Below are 21,386 nucleotides of genomic sequence, written 5' to 3' on the forward strand. Positions count from 1 at the left end.
TGCCTCATCGCCCTTTCCTGTGGAAGAGATGCACAAAGTAAATTAGTTCAGTCATGTGCAAATATCCATTGCAATTGGCCAGAACCAGATTTGTACAAAATCACAGACGAGCATAAGCTTAACCTTTCTTTGTGATGCAAGAAAGATGTACATTTCTCTGTAGTAGGTGATACTGTAGACATTATTATGCAACACACACTTTTTTCAGTTTGGTTTGAGGAGAGATCCACTGTTTTTTTTTCCCTCCTTTTTAAGTTAAAAAATTATAATACTACTGAAGCTGTTTCGTGTGTAGTGATAAATGAATTTTGATTTGTCTTTTGTATATTTAAATGCTAATTTATGAACATCAGGTGTCTCTTCTTTTTATCTAATACATATTGTGTATATTTTTAAATGAAACACTTGAAATATTTTCAGCCTTTTCATTTATTCCTTTTCAGTGTCCATCTTTCTTCAAAAGAAGTAAGACAACCGGAAAATGTCGGGTATATTATGATTATACTCAATCTCCTGGGGCAATCACAATGTAGACACGTGTTCAATAGAATGAGTGGTTTGCCTCAGGCACTTGATTGTATTGTTTCCTTTCTATTGATTTGGGGGGGGGGGGGGAATCAAAAGCTACCATATGAGTGGGCTCGCGGATAAGAAACACATCCACTGCTGCAGAGCATTTATTCTTCAAAACACAGGAGGCATAAGGAAAATGTGTATTTAACCCCTACTTAACCACAGAAAACAGCATCCTGGGTTGTAGGAACTGTATAAAAATGATAGCACCTGTGTGTAAGTGTGAGTTTGTCTCTGAGCCGAGCAAAGCAGAGAATTTGCTTATTAGCCCCTGTGGTATTAAGTCTGAACTCCCGGAGTACTACATTTCAGTTAAATTCTCAATGAGAAATTATATTTCATTTTGAAGTGAACCTAAAGATGAAGTCAGAATCTGCACTGTAGTCATCTTAGTGGTGGAAAGTAGACAAGTTGCAAACATTTATTTTTACCCTGTGGGCAAATCTGAATCAGTTGTGTACACTGTTTGCATATATGAATCTACTTTACATAGTGACTGCGGCAGTAAGTGAGACCCTAGCCTGACACTCCATGCCCACACACATTGCTGTGTGTGTAGGAGGGGGATTGGATGACAAATCCAGGATATATAGTGCTTGACTCAAGCTCACTTGGTATTCCTGTGTATTTCAAAAGCCACATAATTCACACAGAAAGGTAGTTTTCATGCCAAGGCCCACCACGTGCAGCTTACAGTCTCCAGTTCACGTTGCATTGTAATGCATGAATAATATCCTCTTCTACCAGCTGTGAGAGCTACAGCAGCATCTAGATGGATGAAGAGGTACCGCTTTGTGCTGCATCTATTTGATTCCCCACCCCCCCTCAGAGCTACAAGCAGGAGCCTTCTCCAGCTAATGATCCTTCACAAATTAAAAAGCTGTAGCCCTGAAACCAAAGCCATCTCCTCCCATCCATCAGAACGTGCCCATCATTGGACCAGCTCGTATTGAAACAGACCTAATCTTGTGTTTCTCTTCTCACACCCTGATGACACATGGCTGCACACAAACTGCATAATCAGTGTGAGAGGACAAAGACCCAAAGACCAATTGATCACTGCAAATAACAGGCTTTCTATAAATTCTGACTTCTGATTGAGCATCTGTTTGATGTAGGAAGGAGTCTATACACTGTAACGGCACCAGTGATTATCTGCATAATTGTCTGCCCTGATTGCACCAGTGAAATGACACAGATTTGAGATGATGTAGGTAACATACCTAGTTGAGACCTCACTCCTCTCTTTCCCTTCTCTCACAGGTCACTAGATGTGATCACATTGTCAGAGGAAATTGTTGTTCCTAAATTATAGACTGTGTTCATAAGGACAAATGGCAGCACATAGTACCAGCTTTTCCGTCACACACAGATTTGCCGTAAGAGCATTATCATGGGTGGACAGACTTGTGTGCCTTCCTGTATGCTATTGGTCATGGAGGCTTGAGAGTAATAGGTGGAAAGCCAAGTCCTCTTCCACTGCCATGTACCAGCGCCTCTAACAGGCTCCCAGACCGACTGTAATCTCTCACACGAGTGAACTTAAATTAAATTGAAATTCTCAGGTGTCACAAATGTATGAGCCTCCTTCCACAACCACCAGTGGAACTACTTATGTCCACTTATTATGTTTTTTTTTTCTGCTTTTAAGCACAAATATATTTTACTCGGGTATGAAGTTTGCCTCACATTAGATAAATAAGCTTTGTCAGATCCCTCAGAACAAACTCTCAAATTGAATGACAGCCATCATTTATTAATGTTCAGCTGTGCAATCGTATGAATATATTTTCTTTGAGTTTAGGTAGCTTGAGTCATTTTGAAATAAAAGCGAGTGAATGTGACATCCATGAGAATAAAAAAATAAATAAATTAAAAAAAAATCAAATTTCACAGAACACAGACTTCACAAGTCTCTGTCGAGACCTAATCTGGAGGCTTGCCTCTGCTGACAGGAGCAGATCTGGACCAGGATAGATAAATAGCTTGTTTGTCTACGCTAACAGAATGATTTGTGGCTCAGTAGCTGCTTGGTGATGGAATACACACTGTTTCTGTTTGTGTGCGTGCCTCTCGCCTTCACACGTTGTTATTAGGATTTACCAGTGCAGTGTTCATCACTTTATTAGTCTCTTGTTCCCCAGGTCTGAGTTGACTCATAAGCTATTAGTATGTAATACAGCTGAGCTACAGCAGGTGTTTATTATTCTGTTTTCAATGCTCTTAAGTTGATCTGCCAGTTGTATATATGATGTATGGTGAGTTTAGTCCGGTGTGTAAGAAAAAGTTATGATCCATACTGCATCACACTGAACTGATATTTTTAAATGCAATTGAAAAAGTACACTGCCTGGCAACTTCATCAGGTGAATCTATACAATCCCGTCTGATGCAATCCAATACAACGGCTCTGCCACATGATCTCCCTTAATGATGCTTAAAATGGCCAGTTTTTGTTAAAACTTTATGTTTGCAGTAATAAGCTTTATGCTTATGACTGTGGTCGTAGTCAGAAGTGGTGTTGTACTAGACTGCATTATACTGAAAATGTGTTTCTAATGTTCTTTCCCCCTCATGTTTGGAAATGTGGTGGGCAAAACATAAGAAATACCTCTTAGTATAAGGCAGTTCAGTTCAACACTGCTGAAACCTACCTCAATAATAAATTTATTGTTAAATTAACATCCCTCTGACAGTGTCAGTCAAAATTGAACATGATTATCTAAAGGTAAAGGTATAATTTATGGCTTAGCTGTTGTATTGGATTGCATTATATTTCATGATTAGTTAGTCATTAAATAATCTTTTCTTTCATTATCACTGTTACAGACACAATAGCACTTTTCCCCAATACTGTATCTCTGACTAAATAAACATTGCCACCTGCTGCCAGCCTCTATGAATGAAATCAGCGCACAAAAAGATTCTTTGAAGTACTTTTGTCACTGTGTCAGTGCACTGACTGACATGTTATAACTAAATAGATCACTTAATTCACTTGGGGAAATGTCAAACATGGAGCCTTGTGAGCACAAATCCTTTTGATACATGTCTTCAGAAAAATCAACAAGCATTTAGTATCATAGCTCAAGGACCTATCAGATATACACAGGCAATGTAGCTGTTTGAATGTTAAAACTGTCTCTGTTGCAGAAGCAGGGATGCGGTTTTGAAGACTATACCACCGGGGGGAGGGGGGTGAAGAGAGTTTGCAGGGACTGTGTCGGTAGCGAGCGCTTGGTGGATGAACAGTGCAGATGCATAGCCGATAGCTCTGAGGCACACAGGAGAGCTTGTTAAAGAGGCAGCTGAAAAGAATAATGGAAGATTCTCACTTCACTGTCTGCAAAAAGGCCTAGAGAAAAAAAAATGCTGAGACATGCACCCTACACTGCATGCAACTGGTGCTATATGTAAGCCTCCCTTTCCAAAAAGAAAATCCTACAGACCTGCCAAAATGTGAAGACAGGGAGCCAACACCTCTGCACATCTGAAATGAAAAGTTGGTCTTCACAGTTTACAGTTTACATTACTTCACAGACAGGTTCTGACTGTACGCATCGCCCAGAGAGTTGGAAGCCAGAAAAAGCTGTAAACAAGTGGAAGTAATAACCAAGCCACAGTACAGCAGGAGAGGTCAGGCACCAGTGCTTGTTTCTCCAGAACAATGGCCAATTTTCTCTGTTGGGGGTAATTTATAACATCTACAAAGCAGGTTTCAGAAACTACTGATTAATTTTAAATTGCCATAGTGTATGAAGTATTTTATATGAATAAGCCCTGGTGTCCTTGCTAATGGCCTGCTTGGCTAATCATCAGAAAGACTGATTTAGTTAATCCCAGGGGAATAGGGGAAGTAGGGCTCAGCAGGGTGTTCCCATGGATTAATGCCACAGGTTGTAGCTGAGTGAATGTTTACTTGCCCAATTTAATTGAATTCCTCGTGCTTTATACACAGCCATTACAGGCTGAAGATAGCCTGATTAGTTAACTCAAGCCTGGAGCACAATGTCAATTCTCTACCACACCAAACGATTAGATGTAATAGGGAAAGATTCTTGCAATCAGTAAAAATACAGACTTTAATGCCATCGATTCCAGAGCCGACTTATGTGCTCATTTATTTTGTCTCAGCTTAAAGTTGCCTGTTGGATATACAGAAAGGAGGTAATTGGTTTCAATGTGTTGTTCACACCCCATGTGCCTGTCATAGTCCGGCTCAGAGGAGGACACCTCACGAGTTTGCAAAGGTTTATTAAACCAAACAGAAAGATAATCTCAAATATGTAAATCAGGAATCAGCATATGCAGTGTGTGGAGTCACCATGGCAAATTTATCTGTGTGGCACATCTCAAACATTGAAAAAAAGAACATTTGAGAAGGGAAATATAATATATGGAAATAAACTGAAATGAGATCATAATAAAAATAAAATCAACAAATAATGAAAAAAAAAGAAATTTTAAAATAGACTTTCAGTGCGGTAATAAAATGTAAATGTAGGAAGTAAAAGATCTGTGGAGAAGATAAATCAAAGGCATAAAAAAGACGTTTTTAATTTACATTTAAAAGTTCAGGTACATTTAAGATTGTGTGAAGCATAGAGTAGCCGTTACATTCAACTTCACTGTCTGGCTCTGAGTATTGGCTTTGCTAGCTGACTGCTTCCTAGAGTCCTATAGGCCTGATCGGGTTTGTATTAAGGTATATCAGAAATGTGTCATTTATAACACAGCACTAACTCTGCACTATCTATTCTACACCTAAGTAGAATCCAGGGTAAAGAATTAAGATTAGGACTAATGGCTTCAGTTCTCCTTTTTCTTGGGTGGTCAAAGAAATTAATACTGTCTCTTAAAAATTACATTGACACTACTAATTTGCAGCAGTAAATGTTTTGAAACATTTTCTTTCAGCATATAAATGACACACTAAGCTAGAAAAACATTTTATTTTAAATTTTATTTGTGTTTCCTACAATATAGTATATCCTCACATGGCAGCTAAAATATGGTTTGCAATTTTCTGGTTATGTCTAGATAATTCAAGTCAGTTGCTAAAGGTTAAAGAAAGATTGTTGTCTTGGGAAGTATTGAAGCCTGTGGTGATATAAGACAGGACCTGCTTTTTCTTTTGTCTTTATTTACCCAGAACCACTATGGATGGTGGACACAAGCGGTGTGCACTCATCATCCACCCTATCCACCACCTTAACAAGCCTGTGGGATGGAAAACAATTGGCTGGTGGGCATTAAGCATGATTAGTTTTTCAAAATTATTTAGTAATGTATAAACGTAATTTTTAGGAAACAGGGTTGGTTAGGGATATTACAACTAGGAGTGTTCTGATTGTGATGTTAGTAGTTATTTTGGGGGGACCACACGAGAGACTTTTTAATCATCCCAGTGATGAATGCATCAATAAGGATTCTTTATTCTTATATGAAATCTATGTTCTTTATGTTTCAGACGATAAAAGGATGATTTAGTTGCCTCAGTGTGGCGTGGAAACTGAAATCCATTAAAACATCAAATTTCTATCTTGACCTTTCGTCTTTATAGCCTGGAATCAAGATGAACATTAATTTTAAGTCTTTCCTCCCTGTTGCCAAAAAGAATTGTCTCCATCTTGTCTTTCCTGAACTGAATAAAATTTAGTCACGCCCAGTTGTTTACAGCTTTCAGACAAGTCTGAACCCACCCAAAATGACAAACCAAATACCAGGGGAGGGAAAGAGAAACTGACTGCCTCCATCAGCTTACATAGCTGAGGATCCAGCCAGCACAGGTGTCAGCCATCCCTCTGACGGACTTCCTGCCAATCTCCCCGAGGGAGAAGACAGCAGCAGGCAGGACCAGGCACACTGAAGGGCTGTCACACCCTTCACAGTTATTCCGTCTTCCTCCTCTGTTTCTTTCTGCAGACATCTTTCAGACAGCTATCAAAACAATCAAGCTACCTCCAGTACTATATTAATTGGTCCGAAGCAGTTTATAGCTGCTATAATTAATGGCTGTGGGAGTGAGGCGGAAGCAAGCTTGTGTTCTCCATGCAAACTTTACACCCAGGCATAAATGAGAAGATGGAGTAATTCTTTATTGACAAGAACTGTCCAGTGCCTCCTTTCGACTGTCATTGCTAATCCAGTTAGCTGACGTCGTACAGCAGTGCAAAGTCAGGGCAAAGTAGACATTAAGCTGTGGAGCTGCCTAAATACTCAAGGCTGTTTGGTACTATAAGCATTCCTTTAAAAACATCTCATGTTGACTAAATGTATCAAACTACTTAGCTGTGATGGTCAGTGATAAAACATATAAAGGATTCACAACAAACACTTCATGGATTTAACATGATTTTCCAGATGAGAAGCAGGAGCAGGAATTTCATGTAAAAACTATCTGTCGTTTGACAAAATAATCTGAAGTCAAGGTTTACTTACAAGCCTTTTCTGGATTGTAACACCTGTTAATCATATGTCCAAGTGACTTAGGTCATGTTATGAAAGCTGAACCATCTCTATGACAACTGAGCAAATCTCATCTGCTGATGAACACTGTGAGCTGCAGTTAAAAGCTAATCAAACTTTGTTTGAAAAGCATCCTTCATACAGTTTAGTGTAATTCCATGTTTTACAGATGACTGACAATGAGCTTGATGACTGACAAGGATTTAAAGAAAAAAAACAGTAAAATGGATAAATGACAATAACAAATCAGATCAGCACATAAGATCAGAGGGAGTAAAACACTTGATGAACAAATGATTAAATAATAACAATGATAAGTGGAGGGTAACTAAAGGGTAAGATTATTTAATCAAACTACTATTTCCTTTGTCTGTTTCTGTCATTGTCATTTACTTTGTAAGATGAAATTTCAATTCTACTTGCACAAATCAAGACCCTGCTCGTTTTCTCTAAGATTCTGCTGTTGATTGTTATGGATATTTCTTCATCCACAAGAAGTGAAAGATTAAAATTTAATTTTAACTTTCTCATAAATAGCAGCACTACGTAGAGAAAGCTGGAGTCTTTCTTCTTCAGTACACCACTATTTATACACATCTTCAGTTATCTTGAGTTCAGCAGCTACAGTCCACCAAGAACCACCAAGAATACAAAATACAGTATTTACAAGTGAGATATAAATGTCCATAAATGCAAAACATGGAATACTACAACTGGCTTTTTAGTTTATAACCCATCCAGTTTTAAGAGTAGTTTAAACACTGAAGCTCACACTGGTCTGCACATTGTTGTCTCCTCAAAGCCAGAAATAAGTTGAGTGCAACCTTGCACTTTTCACATTTTGTTGTACTGATATCATTTGTGCTATATTATTGCAAGCAGTATTATTCCAATACAGTGTAAGCACATTGGGTTAACCTTCAGTGGGCCATTTTGAAGTGTGGTGTCATCTTGATACTTGTAATCATGGACTGGGACAAAGGGCCATTATCGTAAAATGAGCCCTGCTGGGTTGAGTGAAGCATCGGGGCCTTGATTCAGTCTGTTGGGATGTTGATTATCAGTGGACGTGATCCTTTATCATTCACGTGGCAGGAAGTACAATGCTTGCAGTTAATGTTACATTACAGCGCGACTACTGGGAATCTAGCACTGTCCTTAATGGCTGGCTGTGAAACAGCATTCATGTGTTGCTTCTGTAACCTTTGGTAACTTGGCCAAGATCACTGTGCTATATTTAGAAATTTCTATCAAACCTGGAGACAACACAGACACTCTTATCTCAAGTGTTTATCAAGTTGAACCTCCTCAAACTCTTCTGCTCAGTGAGTGGGAGAACTTGTGGACACTGATGCATGCTGTGATGATGGTAACTGACACTGACAGTTTCTTGGGAGCGCATGTCTTTGGTCTGGAGCTACCAACACTACATGAAAACAGCATTGATTTGGGAGTAAAAGTTCTAACAAGACCATATAACACATATTCCACTAAGTCAGCACACACGGAGATGAGCCTTTATTATCTGGATCACCAAGGAGAAAAGTGTTCATTATCACACAAGTCAGAGATCATCCAAGGCACCAGTATCTGTAACCATTAATTCAATTTTAAGGGGGGTATTTCGTTTGAGTCCCATCTTCAAAGATCAGAACATCATAGTGGTTCCCCAGAAAATTTCTGGGGTTAATCATGACATTTTCTTCAAGGTGGCATTGTCATTGCGTTGTCGGTCATTCCTCAGACTTAAAGGTTTATCTCTTAATGACTCACAGATCAGAGTGGTGGACTAACTGTCTCTATTTTTGACACCGTTATAAAACCATATTTGACACTGACAAATCATATGATATTAATTTCTTTGTGGTCCAAGGGCTTCAGCAATGGTCTCTGACACCAAGACAAACCTGTACAGTCAGTTTTATAGATTTCTGAAAAGTTCACTCTTTGAAGATTGAAGGTGTCTGCAGTCTGTGAGGACACTGACAGTTTGGGAATGTCATTTCAGATAAGATTTTCTTGTCAATAGTTTTGTTTCCAAAATACTCTCTTAAATGGATTGGGGTAAAAGTCAGCTTTTATTCCCCTTAACTGTACTTACAGCTAATTGCTGTCTTAGATGGACAGAAATTAATTTTTGAAAGGTCCTTTGAAGTACCCACAGTGAGGCTTTTCTGCCTTTTATATTCAGTGTGATTACTTTGGCAGATGTATGAAGTCCTCTGCTTGTGCCCGATGAATAAATGTCTGCATGGAATTAGGCATAAAATCAAACTGGGGAGGGAGTCTGTCATGAGGCACAAAGACATAAGAAGTCATAGAACATGCTCCCCATGAAGCACATCCACAGTTTGCACCACTACTATGAAAACAACAGCTATATTCCCTTCACTGTCATGATACCTAATTTATCTAGGATTTTCATGTGTAAGGGTCAATACTGAAATATTGAATTTCCTCATTAGTCATTGCCCATTTCCTGCTTGCCATAAGAGAAACCAGCTGCAGTCTACATTCAGTGAAGTCCCAGATTGTGATTATTGGCATTTCAAATCTGCTTTGATGAAGTGAGAGCGGAGTAGTGGATGGAGAGCAGCGGATACTGTGCCGGTATTACACTGTGTGTGTGTCCTGGTGGTACTATGTGGTTACTGATTTCTTTTTCTTTTTGCATAAGCAGAGAAAGAAAAGATATAAATCTGAAATTGACAAACTGTGATATAAGTCATGCTGTTGAATTACAATGTTGTGATTCCATGAAGGATATTTTTTAGAAGTGGATTCCTGGAGAGAGGAGTGTTGTTGATTCAGGAAGTAATTTGCACTTACAGCTACGTTTAAAATCTGGGGAATTGAAATTGGCATTTTTTTTAAGTTTTATTACATTTTATAGAATAAAAGATTAATTAATTAATTAATTAATTAATCAATCAGTTAATCAAGAAAATAATAATAATCATCAGTCAACATTTCAGTCGCTGTATCTCATTGTCTTTCTCAGTTTAATGTGGTTGAGTTCAGACTCTTTCTTTTTGGTCAAGTAAAACACAGGAATTAATTTTAACTCACACTGATTCACTATTAAGCATTTATCACCTTTGGGTGGTTGAAAAAATTAATACTGAGAGAAACCTTGGAACTTAACACTCTGGGAGGTTGGTGTGTGCAGTTTAAACCATCCAAATGAATTCCAGCATCCCGTTGTGTCCCGACATTTTAATGAGTTTATATTTGCATACTTTTTCATCATTATCTCTGTAAGGCTTATTGATGTGAAATGTGTCATTACATTAATATGTCAGCTCAGCACTTTCAAACTTGGCTCCTTCTCTATACGCTAAATACGCTAAAGGAGATTGTGAGTTAGGAAGCAGTTGGATAAAGTCTCTGTGACTTGAAGCTGGAAGGACACTGCTCTGTTCTTGACCTCTGAACTACCTTTGGTGGCAAAACAGTTTTTTATTGTACCAAAAAAACTGAACTGAACTGAACTGAAAAATTGTCAAGAACACTTTAGGCTCCTTATAAACTCAACATTTGGATGGTTGTCTGGTTGCAGAGTTGCAGTCGGGTCAAGTGGAGGAGAGGCAATTAGAATTTGAGGAGCAGAGAGACAGGTTGAAACCTTTTTCCTCAACACTCAGTATTTAAATGACCTTTTTCAGCATTATGAAAATTACATTCTTGTAGCTGTCCGTAAAATATCCTCAGTCAGCTCCACCAGACAAACTCTGACATTCTTCACATAGTTAGGATACAAAGATGGCTGATGAGAAAGAGTGCCTAGTCTCTTAAGATATCAGTAATTTTGACACGTGTGAATGCAGCCGCTGCTTCTTCTCACTGTAGAGTGAAAGAAAGTGTTTTCAGGCCACAGACGGGCCATGATGTACTGAATTGCTGATTTCTTCAGGCAGCGCATTAACCAGTACACCCAACTTAAAGCAGCTGGAAAAACTCCACAGTGTATTGATTGAGTAGTAGCTTGCACTTTGCTCAGAGTGCACCTGTCAATTACAGAAATACACTTTGACCACTTTCCCATTTTCTGTAGTTGAGGAGAGATTACACCAAAGGTGACAAAGAAGAGCAGAGATGGTACTTGCAGGGCATCAGCGCTCAGTTTATTGTGTGCATAGTGAAGAGACTTTGATTGTACTTACAGTTAGATAAAGAGAAGTACTCAATGCCTCCACAAACTGTGCATGAAAGAAGCTAAAGCTGCATGATCTGTTTGAAAACTTCTGTAGTTTTGCTGTGTCTTTGCTTCTCTTGACATAATCTACATTTCTTTTATCAGTCAGTTGACATTTTTGCTGAGGGAGACTTCCCTATTGTTTCTCTGTTATTGAAAGACAAGACAACTCAAACTTCAACTTTTGCTCAGATTTGGTTGCCTTTGTGTTATTGAATGCTCAGTTTAAGTGCACTGCAGCTTTAGGTTTGTGTTTTCTGAACTTGTTCTTAAAGTTACAACCACTTCCAAGGAGGTTATGTTTTCCATCCTGTGTGTTTCTCTGCATACTTGTTTTTTCGTTCATTAGATTATCTCAAGGTTTTCAGAAAATTTGGTGGAAAGTCACAGTAGGACAAGAAATATGCTTTTGTTGCAGATCCAGGATTAACATTGCGGGATGTTGCATTTTTGAACAGTTTCATCATTTCCTCATTGAACCACTAACTTTTCTTTATTGAAAAATATGTTGCATATATCCTTTGTAACAAAGTCAGAACATTGTGTAGCCTTGCCAGAGACCTACCCTTTAGTGCAGTGCAGACACACAATGACAACACCACTGGTAAATTTAGAGCTGTTAAAGCTGCACAAACCAATATTTTTACATTAACAGTGGATGAAATGAAAGGTGAAATGAGGCATTCATAATTACAAAACCACAGAAAGTTATGGCACTGCAGTCCACACCAGGCAAAGCATTCTAGTGTCTTTCACCACATTGTTTTGGTGATATAGCCCACGACTTTTCTGATTTAGTTCCTTCTGTCAGGTCTCATCAGTGTTGTATCCAGCAGCAGCAGGCAGCTGTTTTCAGTGAAAGAGCTCTGATTAAAAATGCTATACACTGCCTGCACAGCACTGAACTGCAGACAGATAAAATTAGCAAATTGCTGGTGAACACTCGGCTTGAGAGCCATGCGTTTCCCTCAGGAGTTGGTTGAGACCTAAAGGGAGCGAACAGAGGAGTCAGTATTGGACTTGCATTCACCAGCTTGACGGAAACATGACTCCAAATGAATGCTGATGTTGCTAACTTTGAGTCTGCTGCATGTGTTGATAGGTAACTGTTCGGGTTACTTTCCCCATATCAACTTTATAAGGTTTGTCATTATTGTGTTTACAGCTGGTTTGTGGCCAAAACATTAATGAATGCAGGTTTAAGGTTTACATACATCATATCTTCACTTTTAGGATGCAGTGCAGTGCACATCAATAACGCTGAAAGTACAATGTGTTCTTTATTCAGACTTTAGGCAGCTAAAGGATCAAATGTCACAAATGCAGCACAACACAGCACAAGGAAATCAGTCATTAATAATACACACCTGTCAGACAGTAACTCAAGGAGGTAAAGCTGAAAGATGTATTCACAGAACTGAATTAAGGAGGGGAATGTCAGAGGGAGGTTTGAGGATGAAAAGAGGGTCAGGTAAGGTGATACATGAAGAGAGAAGAGGTGTAAATGATGAGGGGAGATTGGTGGGTGGGTCAAGAAAGCTGAGACAAACAGGGGAGGTTGGATTAACCATGGACTGTATACTGGGAGCGGTCCTGACAGGTGATTAGAAGTGTGGCAGAGGTCTTTGCTTAGCTCTAAACATCAGTTAGCTTATTAACTTGATTTTAAATGAATGCTGCTCTGAGCAAGTCAATTTCAGTCGCGACAGACGCTTATCAGGATGGACTGAAAATGACCTCAGGCCTGCATTCTGTGAATATACACCTCTGTATACTTCAATTCAACCTGTCCATGAGTTGAAATGTATGCAGGAGAATGCTTTAATAATTGATGCTGTTACAAAACACGATAGGGAGTCTGCAGCAAGATAGAAGATGATGTGTGCTGCAAACCTAAGGGACCACCTTAATGTATTTAATATATAAAAAGCAGGCACTGAGAATCTGTACAGTAGGTGAATAACTGCTTTAACTCTCCACTGTGACTTATGGCAGTGTATTATGTGTAATTGGTAAAGGAAATCTACATGTTGAGGAGGGATGGTGGTAGCCTAAATATTATAAATGTGAGTCTTTGACTACGAAGAGTGCCAGGTTTGAATTCTGTCACCAGCTGCAATAAGCGTAATGGCAACCATGAATGAGTAATACTCTGGCCTTTCACAACAACGTCCATTAAGGTTTCATTAAGGAAAGCACTAAACCGTTCCCCCAGTGTAGATTCTCTGTGCCTAACAATAGATTACTGTGGTTGTACATAGCAGCTCACACTTTGTGTGTGTTTGTTTGTGTAACTAAATATGATACTAATTGGGAATTGCTGACATTTTGTACTAATATATAAAACAGTAGGTGAAAGAATTTAGGTGCATTAGAGGTCACTGCATTGAATATGCTTAAATTTTCATCTTTGCCTCTCTGGTGTATCTGTCTCTAATCCATCCACCACTAGCCTTTGTGGGATCAGGTCTTACTTCCCAAATGAAACCGGATCTCTTGAATTCAATGTGCCCTCTAAATGAGGATTGGTTGACATAATAGTCCATTGCTACTTCCCTGCTCCAGATATCCAACCCATTCCCCTCCCTCGGGTGCGAAGGGAAAACTAGACCCTGTCTCATCCGGCCTCCCTTCTACATTTAGTTTGAGTGAACCTCACTGCTCGGACCAGTGTTCAGCGGGTCACGACTGCACCAAGACCACATCCTACAATCACATAGTTTAACTTGGAAACTTTTTGGAGGAAATGGGAGCTCCAGAGGAGGAGGCACCACGCCCAGCCTCAGACATTACCGTGTTTGGGGCCAACTGCACCCTACACGGCCTGAGCCACATCTTCCTGCCCGGTGGAGTGACTATCCGACGGTTGCTTTGGGCTGCTGCGTTCAGTTCCTCCCTCTCCATCTTCCTCTACCAAGTGGCCGACCGAGTGCTCGAGTACTACCAGTACCCCCATGTCACCATCCTGGATGAAATGGACAGTCCCGTCATGTACTTCCCCGCCATCACCCTCTGCAACTACAATAGCTTTCGAAAGTCACAGATCCGTAGGAATGACATCTTCTGGATGGCGGGACTCCTGGGTGTGGAGCAAGGGGACTTTGATGACTTTATGGCTGCTTTAGGGCAGCCTACGGACAACAGCAAGTTTTTCCCCAGCAAGACCTTCAACATGCTGGAGTTTGTGCAGAGGACTAGCCACAACATCGAGGAGATGTTGCTTGACTGCAAATATAGAGGCAAGGACTGTGGTCCAGAGAACTTTACCACAGTAAGTATGGTTCCTCTTGTGGATGTAGCCTCGAGTGAAATCAGCGCAGACTTCATCAGAATCATTATAGGAAAAACACTGATCACTAGATGGTGAGCTGTTATAGCAAAGCCCTATCTTCAATACTTCCAAATATATCTGTAGGATAAATGCTCATTTACTAAATATTTGTCCAGAATTATGTATTAAAGGGAAGAATGTACATATTCACTACAAAAAGCTTAAAAGTGAGATTTGAATATATGCAGAAGCCTTTGGCAACAATGCCAACAACTGTGAGCTGTTTAATAGTTATTATAATGCTACAATTTCAGTGTTTCATTCTGCCCACAACAAAATGAAATATGACTCAGTTTATGTTAATGAATGCCAGACTTTACAGCAGAGAACTGCTGTGCGAAGAGTGATTCTTTTTATAAAAATGAGCATTGTCAGTGTGAGACACACACATCCACATCAGATATTGTAAGGGAAAGAGGTGTCACTTTCATTCAAATGATGTTGTCATTTCTTAATTGTTTTTTCAGCAATGGCCCTGTAATCCTACTTTTTTAAATAATTAATGGCATGTTTGTGGAGAGATTAAGACGCTCTAGGGGAACAACAGGTATGGGGGTGTAAGACAGGAAACATTTCTTAGGAATACTAATAAAGCAATGCTATATCTCTGTTTGCTGTTAGTTGGCACCAAAAGCAGCAAGACATATCCTGGCCTTTTATGGTGATGCCAGTGTTTATACTGTGTCCAATTCCTCTTTTGTGACGACTATTAATAGTTATTTTTCTCGAGGAGAAATGAGAGTTACTTCCTTAAAAGTGTCCTCAGAAATGTGTAAACTACTGAGGGGGCCATATGGTTCAGCAAATCTCTGCTGACATCATGCATCATGCATTATGAAGCGAACATATGCTGTTTTCAAGAGCAGTAGGGTTTTTAATACGGTATTGTTTTTCTTTGGAAATACCTCAGAAGAATGATCATCTTCAGTGGCAACAAATGTTTTTGTGCTTTGTCTCATCTCACAAAATCAAAAACACATAATGTCACAAAAACAAAACAGTGTCATCTTTGTAATGAAAAGGTCATTTTCTTAACTCTTAGCTTGTTGTTAAATCCATGTTTTTTTCCTCAATCTTCAGGCCTTTACCAAAGAGATAAAATCATGTCAGCAGAATCTGAATGGAACTTAATCGTCCTGCCGCAGAGACAGGGGAAGGATTGTATTTCGATGAAATGGGCCATTGATTTGAGTGATGAAAGCCTAGTACCAAGATGGGCTTGTCATGCTGCACAATTTCTTTGAAAACCAGCAGCAGTGAAACCGAGGCAAATGATTTATATTAATTACTTGGTAGTTCTATAGTGGCAATACTATTATTTTGTGCAAGAGACAATGTTTTAAATTGAAAGATGAGGTTTTGCTCTTCAACCCACACCTAACCTGACTTCTACTATAAGAAGAGCTCCAGACTTGTCCATGAGAAAGGCCACCAGATTTGACTCATAGCTCGGAAAACAAAACAGCGCATGTTAGCTAATAAAGGCAGATTTTGATATCACTGTTGTGAGTCAGGTGACCTTGGATCTTTCACATCCCCACGCACAAAGGGCAAATTTCAGCTAAATGTCAGAAACTGGAGATGCTCTGAGGGCCTAAGTATAGAGGGGACTAATTAAAGATTCATGGAGCTGCCTGAATTCCCCCTCCTCGGCTTGCTGATCTTACTGTGGGAGGCTCAGAGGCAGGTCCTCTCACAGGAGATGAGATGTGATGGATTTGAGATTACCCATTATGTACTTCAGCAACATCACCGCATGATGACTCACACAAGGTCTAGACAACACCTGACAATTAGTTTTCTGCATGTGGAAAAATGAGAGAAAATAAATGCATAAAATCATTTGAATGCCTCCACTGATACATTTTATCAGAGTTATGCATTTTGATTAAACAGCATTAAAACATCAGAACAGTAGAATAGATAGACTGTTATCTTTTCTTATTTAAAACCCCTGAAGCTCTCCTGGAATATAACACATTACTTGTGTGATACGTCAGTGTGTGTAGTATTTTTAGACATCATTTTTTATGTGCTTGAGCACATGAGTGTGTGTTTGTGTCTGTGTGTGCCACACACAATCTACATTTTTGTGTCAAAGTAAGACAAAGAAATAGTGGCTGAAGAAACTCAGCATGTCTACAGTGACAGAAAAGACCAGATGTTTCAACTAATGAGGTGGATCTGGGTGCAGTGGTACTGAGAAATCTTGGAGAAGAAATATCAGGGCCCCCAAGTGCAATTATTCCCTCTGCATAAGGTAATGAAATATTTTTTTGGGAGACGATGCTGTAATTCACAAGTCTCATATATTAAAGGGCTGGCAGATGGTAGATGCTGGAAATTTTCTACCCTGTGCTATAAATATATACAGAAACATAGCCTTGAATGTTCCTGTATCAATCTGCGAGTGAACTGTGGTAATAAGCTTTGTTCTGATTGTCTTTCTGCAAGACTGTATCTTAATGAAACGTGTCCATTTTTTGTACATCGGACACTACATTAAAGAAAACATTTCAGATTTCAACACAACTGATCTGCCAAATAACTTTCTTAGTGGAGGCTTTATTTAATTTTAAAATTAATCTCATTCCTCCATCTTGTTGCTGTACACACTGTTTGTGAACTGGAGTGTGATTGATTGCCTCATTAATACTCAGAAGCACCACAACACAGCCCTGCTCACTGCTGTGGATTAAACCTGCAAGACTGGCTCCAGCCAAATAAATCATTTGTCTGCGTATATATGCAGGACGCAAGCTGAAGTTGGTGTAATATCATTTCAATTGATTACCAGCTCAGTGCTTTAGTGAGTCTGTGCTAATGCACAGAGTTGATTCTAACACGTTTATCCATATACTGTTGATCTCCTGTGTTGTGATTGAGCTTCCTGTTGAGGTATCATCTTGTGTTGAAACCAAAGCTGGATCCTTTTTAATATTACATTATGGTCTGTCTGTCGTGTTGGGGGATTTGTTCAGGGTCTGCCAAACTAGAACTCATCCATCGCAGTATAATCTGCAAGCTGAAGTTGGCTTTAAAGGGCAAAGAAAAGAGAAAAGGTGAGTAAAGGAAACAGAAGTCAGGGTTGAGTGTCAGAACTGTTTAGAAACAATGAGTCTGACTGCAGACAGAGGAAGAAAATTGGCAGGGGGGGGGGGGGGGAGGAGACTGAAGAAAAGTAGCTTATAAAAGAGAGATGGTAAGAATGAGAGAAACAAGACAGAGACGAGGGAGAGAGCTAAGACAAAGTGAAAACAAAAGAGAAAGGAGGAGAGCATGAGAAAAAGGAGGCTGTGCTGCGCTTAGATTGAGGTGGGACTGGGACTCAGCTGAGGACTGACACATCATTGTGATTCAGCCTGCTTTGGAGCCGAGCCAGCAGCGCGATGCACAACTGGAAGCATTAGCAGAGATGAAGGGAAGAGGTGTGTGAAGGAGCACAAAATTACAGTGCTGCCTAGAGTATGAAGAGGGAGGGGAGAGATGAAATAAAGCTCCACAGTGCAAACAATGAAAAAAACAAATCTGAGGCAGTGAGCGTAGATGACAGGCCAAATAGCAGATACCTAATGTGTTTGTTCCATTACTCGGTGTCAGTAAAGGCCAGTGTGGGGGCCACTGTTACTGTAAGTGCAGTATTGGCAGTCTGATCAATGCCACTGAAGAGGAATAGTGAAGGAATTCATAACAGGGCCACTGCGCGGGGATGCTTTTCGCTGACTTGCACATCAGGGTGCAGATACTGCCAGAGGCAGACATTGGAGGTGCCAGTTGACAGAGCCTCTTAAGTTAATTAGCTTGTTAGGTGGAGACACCAGACACAAGTGTGACTCTGTCCAAAACCAATAGTGCAATTATGTTATGTTGTAGATTACTAGCATTCTGGCATGGTCTGATATCCAAACAAATGCATGTATTATACCAGTTTATATATTTAGGTTTTCATATTTAACTTGATGATAATGAGGGAGAAAAGACTCATACCACACGTCCTTTTGATCTTGGATTGCCGGTCATGCCCACATTTTGCTTTTGTTTCTACTAATGACCTCTGGGATCTATATCCTGCTCTCTTAGCCAATAAAAGCAATGCCTTGAACCTTGCAAAGTAATGTATCGCTATCTTCTTTCAAGTAAACTGAGATTCCCCTCGACACCATGTATAACTGTGCAGGGGAAGCCAGACATGACACATTGTTGGAAATGGCAAAGCAATTTTTGGAAATATGAGTGATAATACAATTGATGTTCAAGTGTTAAAATTCTTTATGTTTACATTCTGTGACAGCATTTCTTTGAAAGTTGGAAAGAGAGATGGCCAATGTAGCCTTGCCGATGTTTAGGGATGTGATTTGAATTCATAATATGTTCACCCGACAGAGGAAAAAGTATGGAATGTTATTTCTCTATGGCACTTTTAGGCCTTTTGCAAGTGCTTACTTTGCTTAATTTCAGGGAACGCAGGCAAAATGGATTCAGGAATGGATACCAAAAGCCTCCAGCTGAGCAAACAAGATGAGAACATGCCAAAAAAAAAAAAAAAAAAAGGCTCGATTATCCTTGCAAATGAAAGTACCGGTGAGGAAATTTGAGGAGTGAGTTTATCAAAGTGTGACTGCAGGCTGCAGACTGAAAGCTTGAGTGACAGTGCACTCATGTTTTTTCAGTTGGATTCTGCCTGGAAAGGAATAAGGGAAAAAGACGGCAGGTGTAGCCAGCAGCACCTGTTTTCTAACTGATACACAGACTGCATCTGCCCTCCACCCGGTCTGCCAGGGGGGCATATACAGTACATGTGCTGTATCAGATGTGTTTACAGTTACTGTAGATTTCAAATAAGTAACACTAAGTCCTGCCCTCTCCATTACAGAACCTGAAAAACATGCCACAGCAACTTGAGAATACTTTTAGAAAAATGAAAAAAAGTTTTATGACCAATGAAATATACACTAAATGTGCTGTCCTCCAAAACAGCTTTGGGGCTGTATTTTATTTATTTAATTTTTCTTACAAAGTGCATTCCAACATTTCTCCCTTTTGATGAATTTTATATGAGGTATTTCATAAGATGAGTCTCTCTTAGCTAAAAATCCAGTTTTGCGTCCCTTGCATTTCTCATGCAGCATACGGAGTGGCTGTGCTGCTTTTCATGGCAGTTAAGAGGTTAGTTTCATTTAGAGGCAGGCCACAAGATGTCTCCCTCTACTAAAGAAGCTGCCTGTCCACTAGAGTGGCAGACCTGGCTGCAAATGGTCTGAGAGTCTTTGGTCATGTTAAATCACAGAGAAACACAGGGCTTCCCAGCCTGTTTTCTGCCCTTTAGGTCTGGAAATTCTTAGGGACTTGAGTTGTAAAGTTTTTCTGTGTGATATGCTGCATATCAAGTAACTCCATGAGGAATCCTGAACTCACAGTTGAGAAACTTTGTAATATATGTGGAACATTTCTTAATATTCAACAAACCAGCTTCATTTGTCTTAAGCTTTAAATATTACAGAAATTCATGGATTTTTTATTTAAAAAAACTCACAGCTAAAACAAGGCACTGTAGGCACTGTATGTCAGTGTTTGTCAATTGGGCTGCTCATTTGATCAATCTATTCAAAATCAGAATGAACTGAAAAGATCAATCTAATGTACTGCACTCACGTTAATAGCAATGTAACACAAAGTATGGAACCAGCAAAGCTTTAGAGGTGAATATTTTGTTGATTGACTAATTAATTAATTAATCATTTCAGCTCTAACTATTTTGATAATTGTTTTCAACATTTTTTAAGCAAATTTTCCAAACATTCTCTGATTTCAGCTCAAATGTTTTTGGTTTACAGCTTTTCTTTGTCATACGTGATATTTAACTGAATATCTGTGAGTTCTGGACCAGTGTTCTGATAAAACAAAAATATGCTACTCTGCTACTCTGGGGAAAGTATATTGGGTATTTTGAAATATCCTCTTACATTTTATAGACAAAACAAATACCTGATTAAACAAGATAGTAATTGGCAGATTAATCAATCATGAAAATTAGCTGCAGCTTTTTTCCCCGTAAACATTCCCTTAGAGCAGCAACTAACATTATTTTTATTATTAATCAATCTGCTGGTTATTTAGCCTATAAAAAGTAAGAAAATTGTGAAAATGCCTTAGACACAGGTAAATCCAAGTCAACATAATAGAAATTGGTTGTCTCACCGCAGTCTAAAACCCAAAGATATTAAGTTTATCATCATACATGTACAGTATATCATAGAAGACTGAGAAAGACACCAAATATTCTTAATTGAGAAGCTAGAGACAGTGAATTTTTGGCTGAAACAATTATTATATGAACAATTATCAAAATTGTTCCAATTTTCTGTTCATCTGCTAATTGACGAATCAACTGCATAGTTCAGTTCTGCAGTAACTGGACATTAATGTTGGATATAGATTTTTTTTTTTCCCCCTCTCTGTCTCTGCTCTGTCTGCACTGGGTGTGCTTCTGATGTGCATCTAATTGCTGCCAGGGTTTCATTTGGTGTTGAACATTCTCACTGGGCCTTGAAGGAGCTCTTTCTTTTACTCAGATAAAACTCTTCTCCTCCTCTAATGAGACCTCTGGGGTTCAACTTGGCTTTGACATAAAAGAGGATGGTTAGTGTCATTCCCTGACAGTCTCAGGGATCACTGAGCCGGTCTTGAAGCTGGGCAATAGATTGGGGGGGGGGGGTAAATAAATCTTTCAAATAGTTCTACTCTTCGTTTCCATCAAACAGCAATCATCTGCTCATTTCAATTTAGTAAATTTTATTACACCATGATCCTCTAATTACG

General features: G+C 39.3%; 1 protein-coding gene across 8 annotated transcripts in view; it reads left to right on the forward strand.

The window, feature by feature from the left end:
* asic1c (acid-sensing (proton-gated) ion channel 1c) overlaps window positions 1-21,386 on the forward strand; it is a 94,174-nt gene that overhangs the window by 49,418 nt on the left and 23,370 nt on the right. The window contains exon 1 of one of the 8 annotated variants that reach the window (XM_071492937.1): window positions 13,264-14,507. The exons of the other annotated variants lie outside the window; for them this stretch is intronic. Coding sequence (XP_071349038.1) covers window positions 13,983-14,507 — 525 coding nt within the window. The 5' untranslated portion in view covers window positions 13,264-13,982. Of the gene's footprint in view, window positions 1-13,263; window positions 14,508-21,386 lie in introns of those variants that run through there. 8 annotated transcript variants of the gene reach the window in all.

Source organism: Trachinotus anak, unplaced genomic scaffold, assembly GCF_046630095.1.
Source record: "Trachinotus anak isolate AG129_WGS33_773 ecotype Australia unplaced genomic scaffold, CSIRO_AGI_Tana_v1 ptg000012l, whole genome shotgun sequence".
NCBI lineage: Eukaryota > Metazoa > Chordata > Actinopteri > Carangiformes > Carangidae > Trachinotus > Trachinotus anak.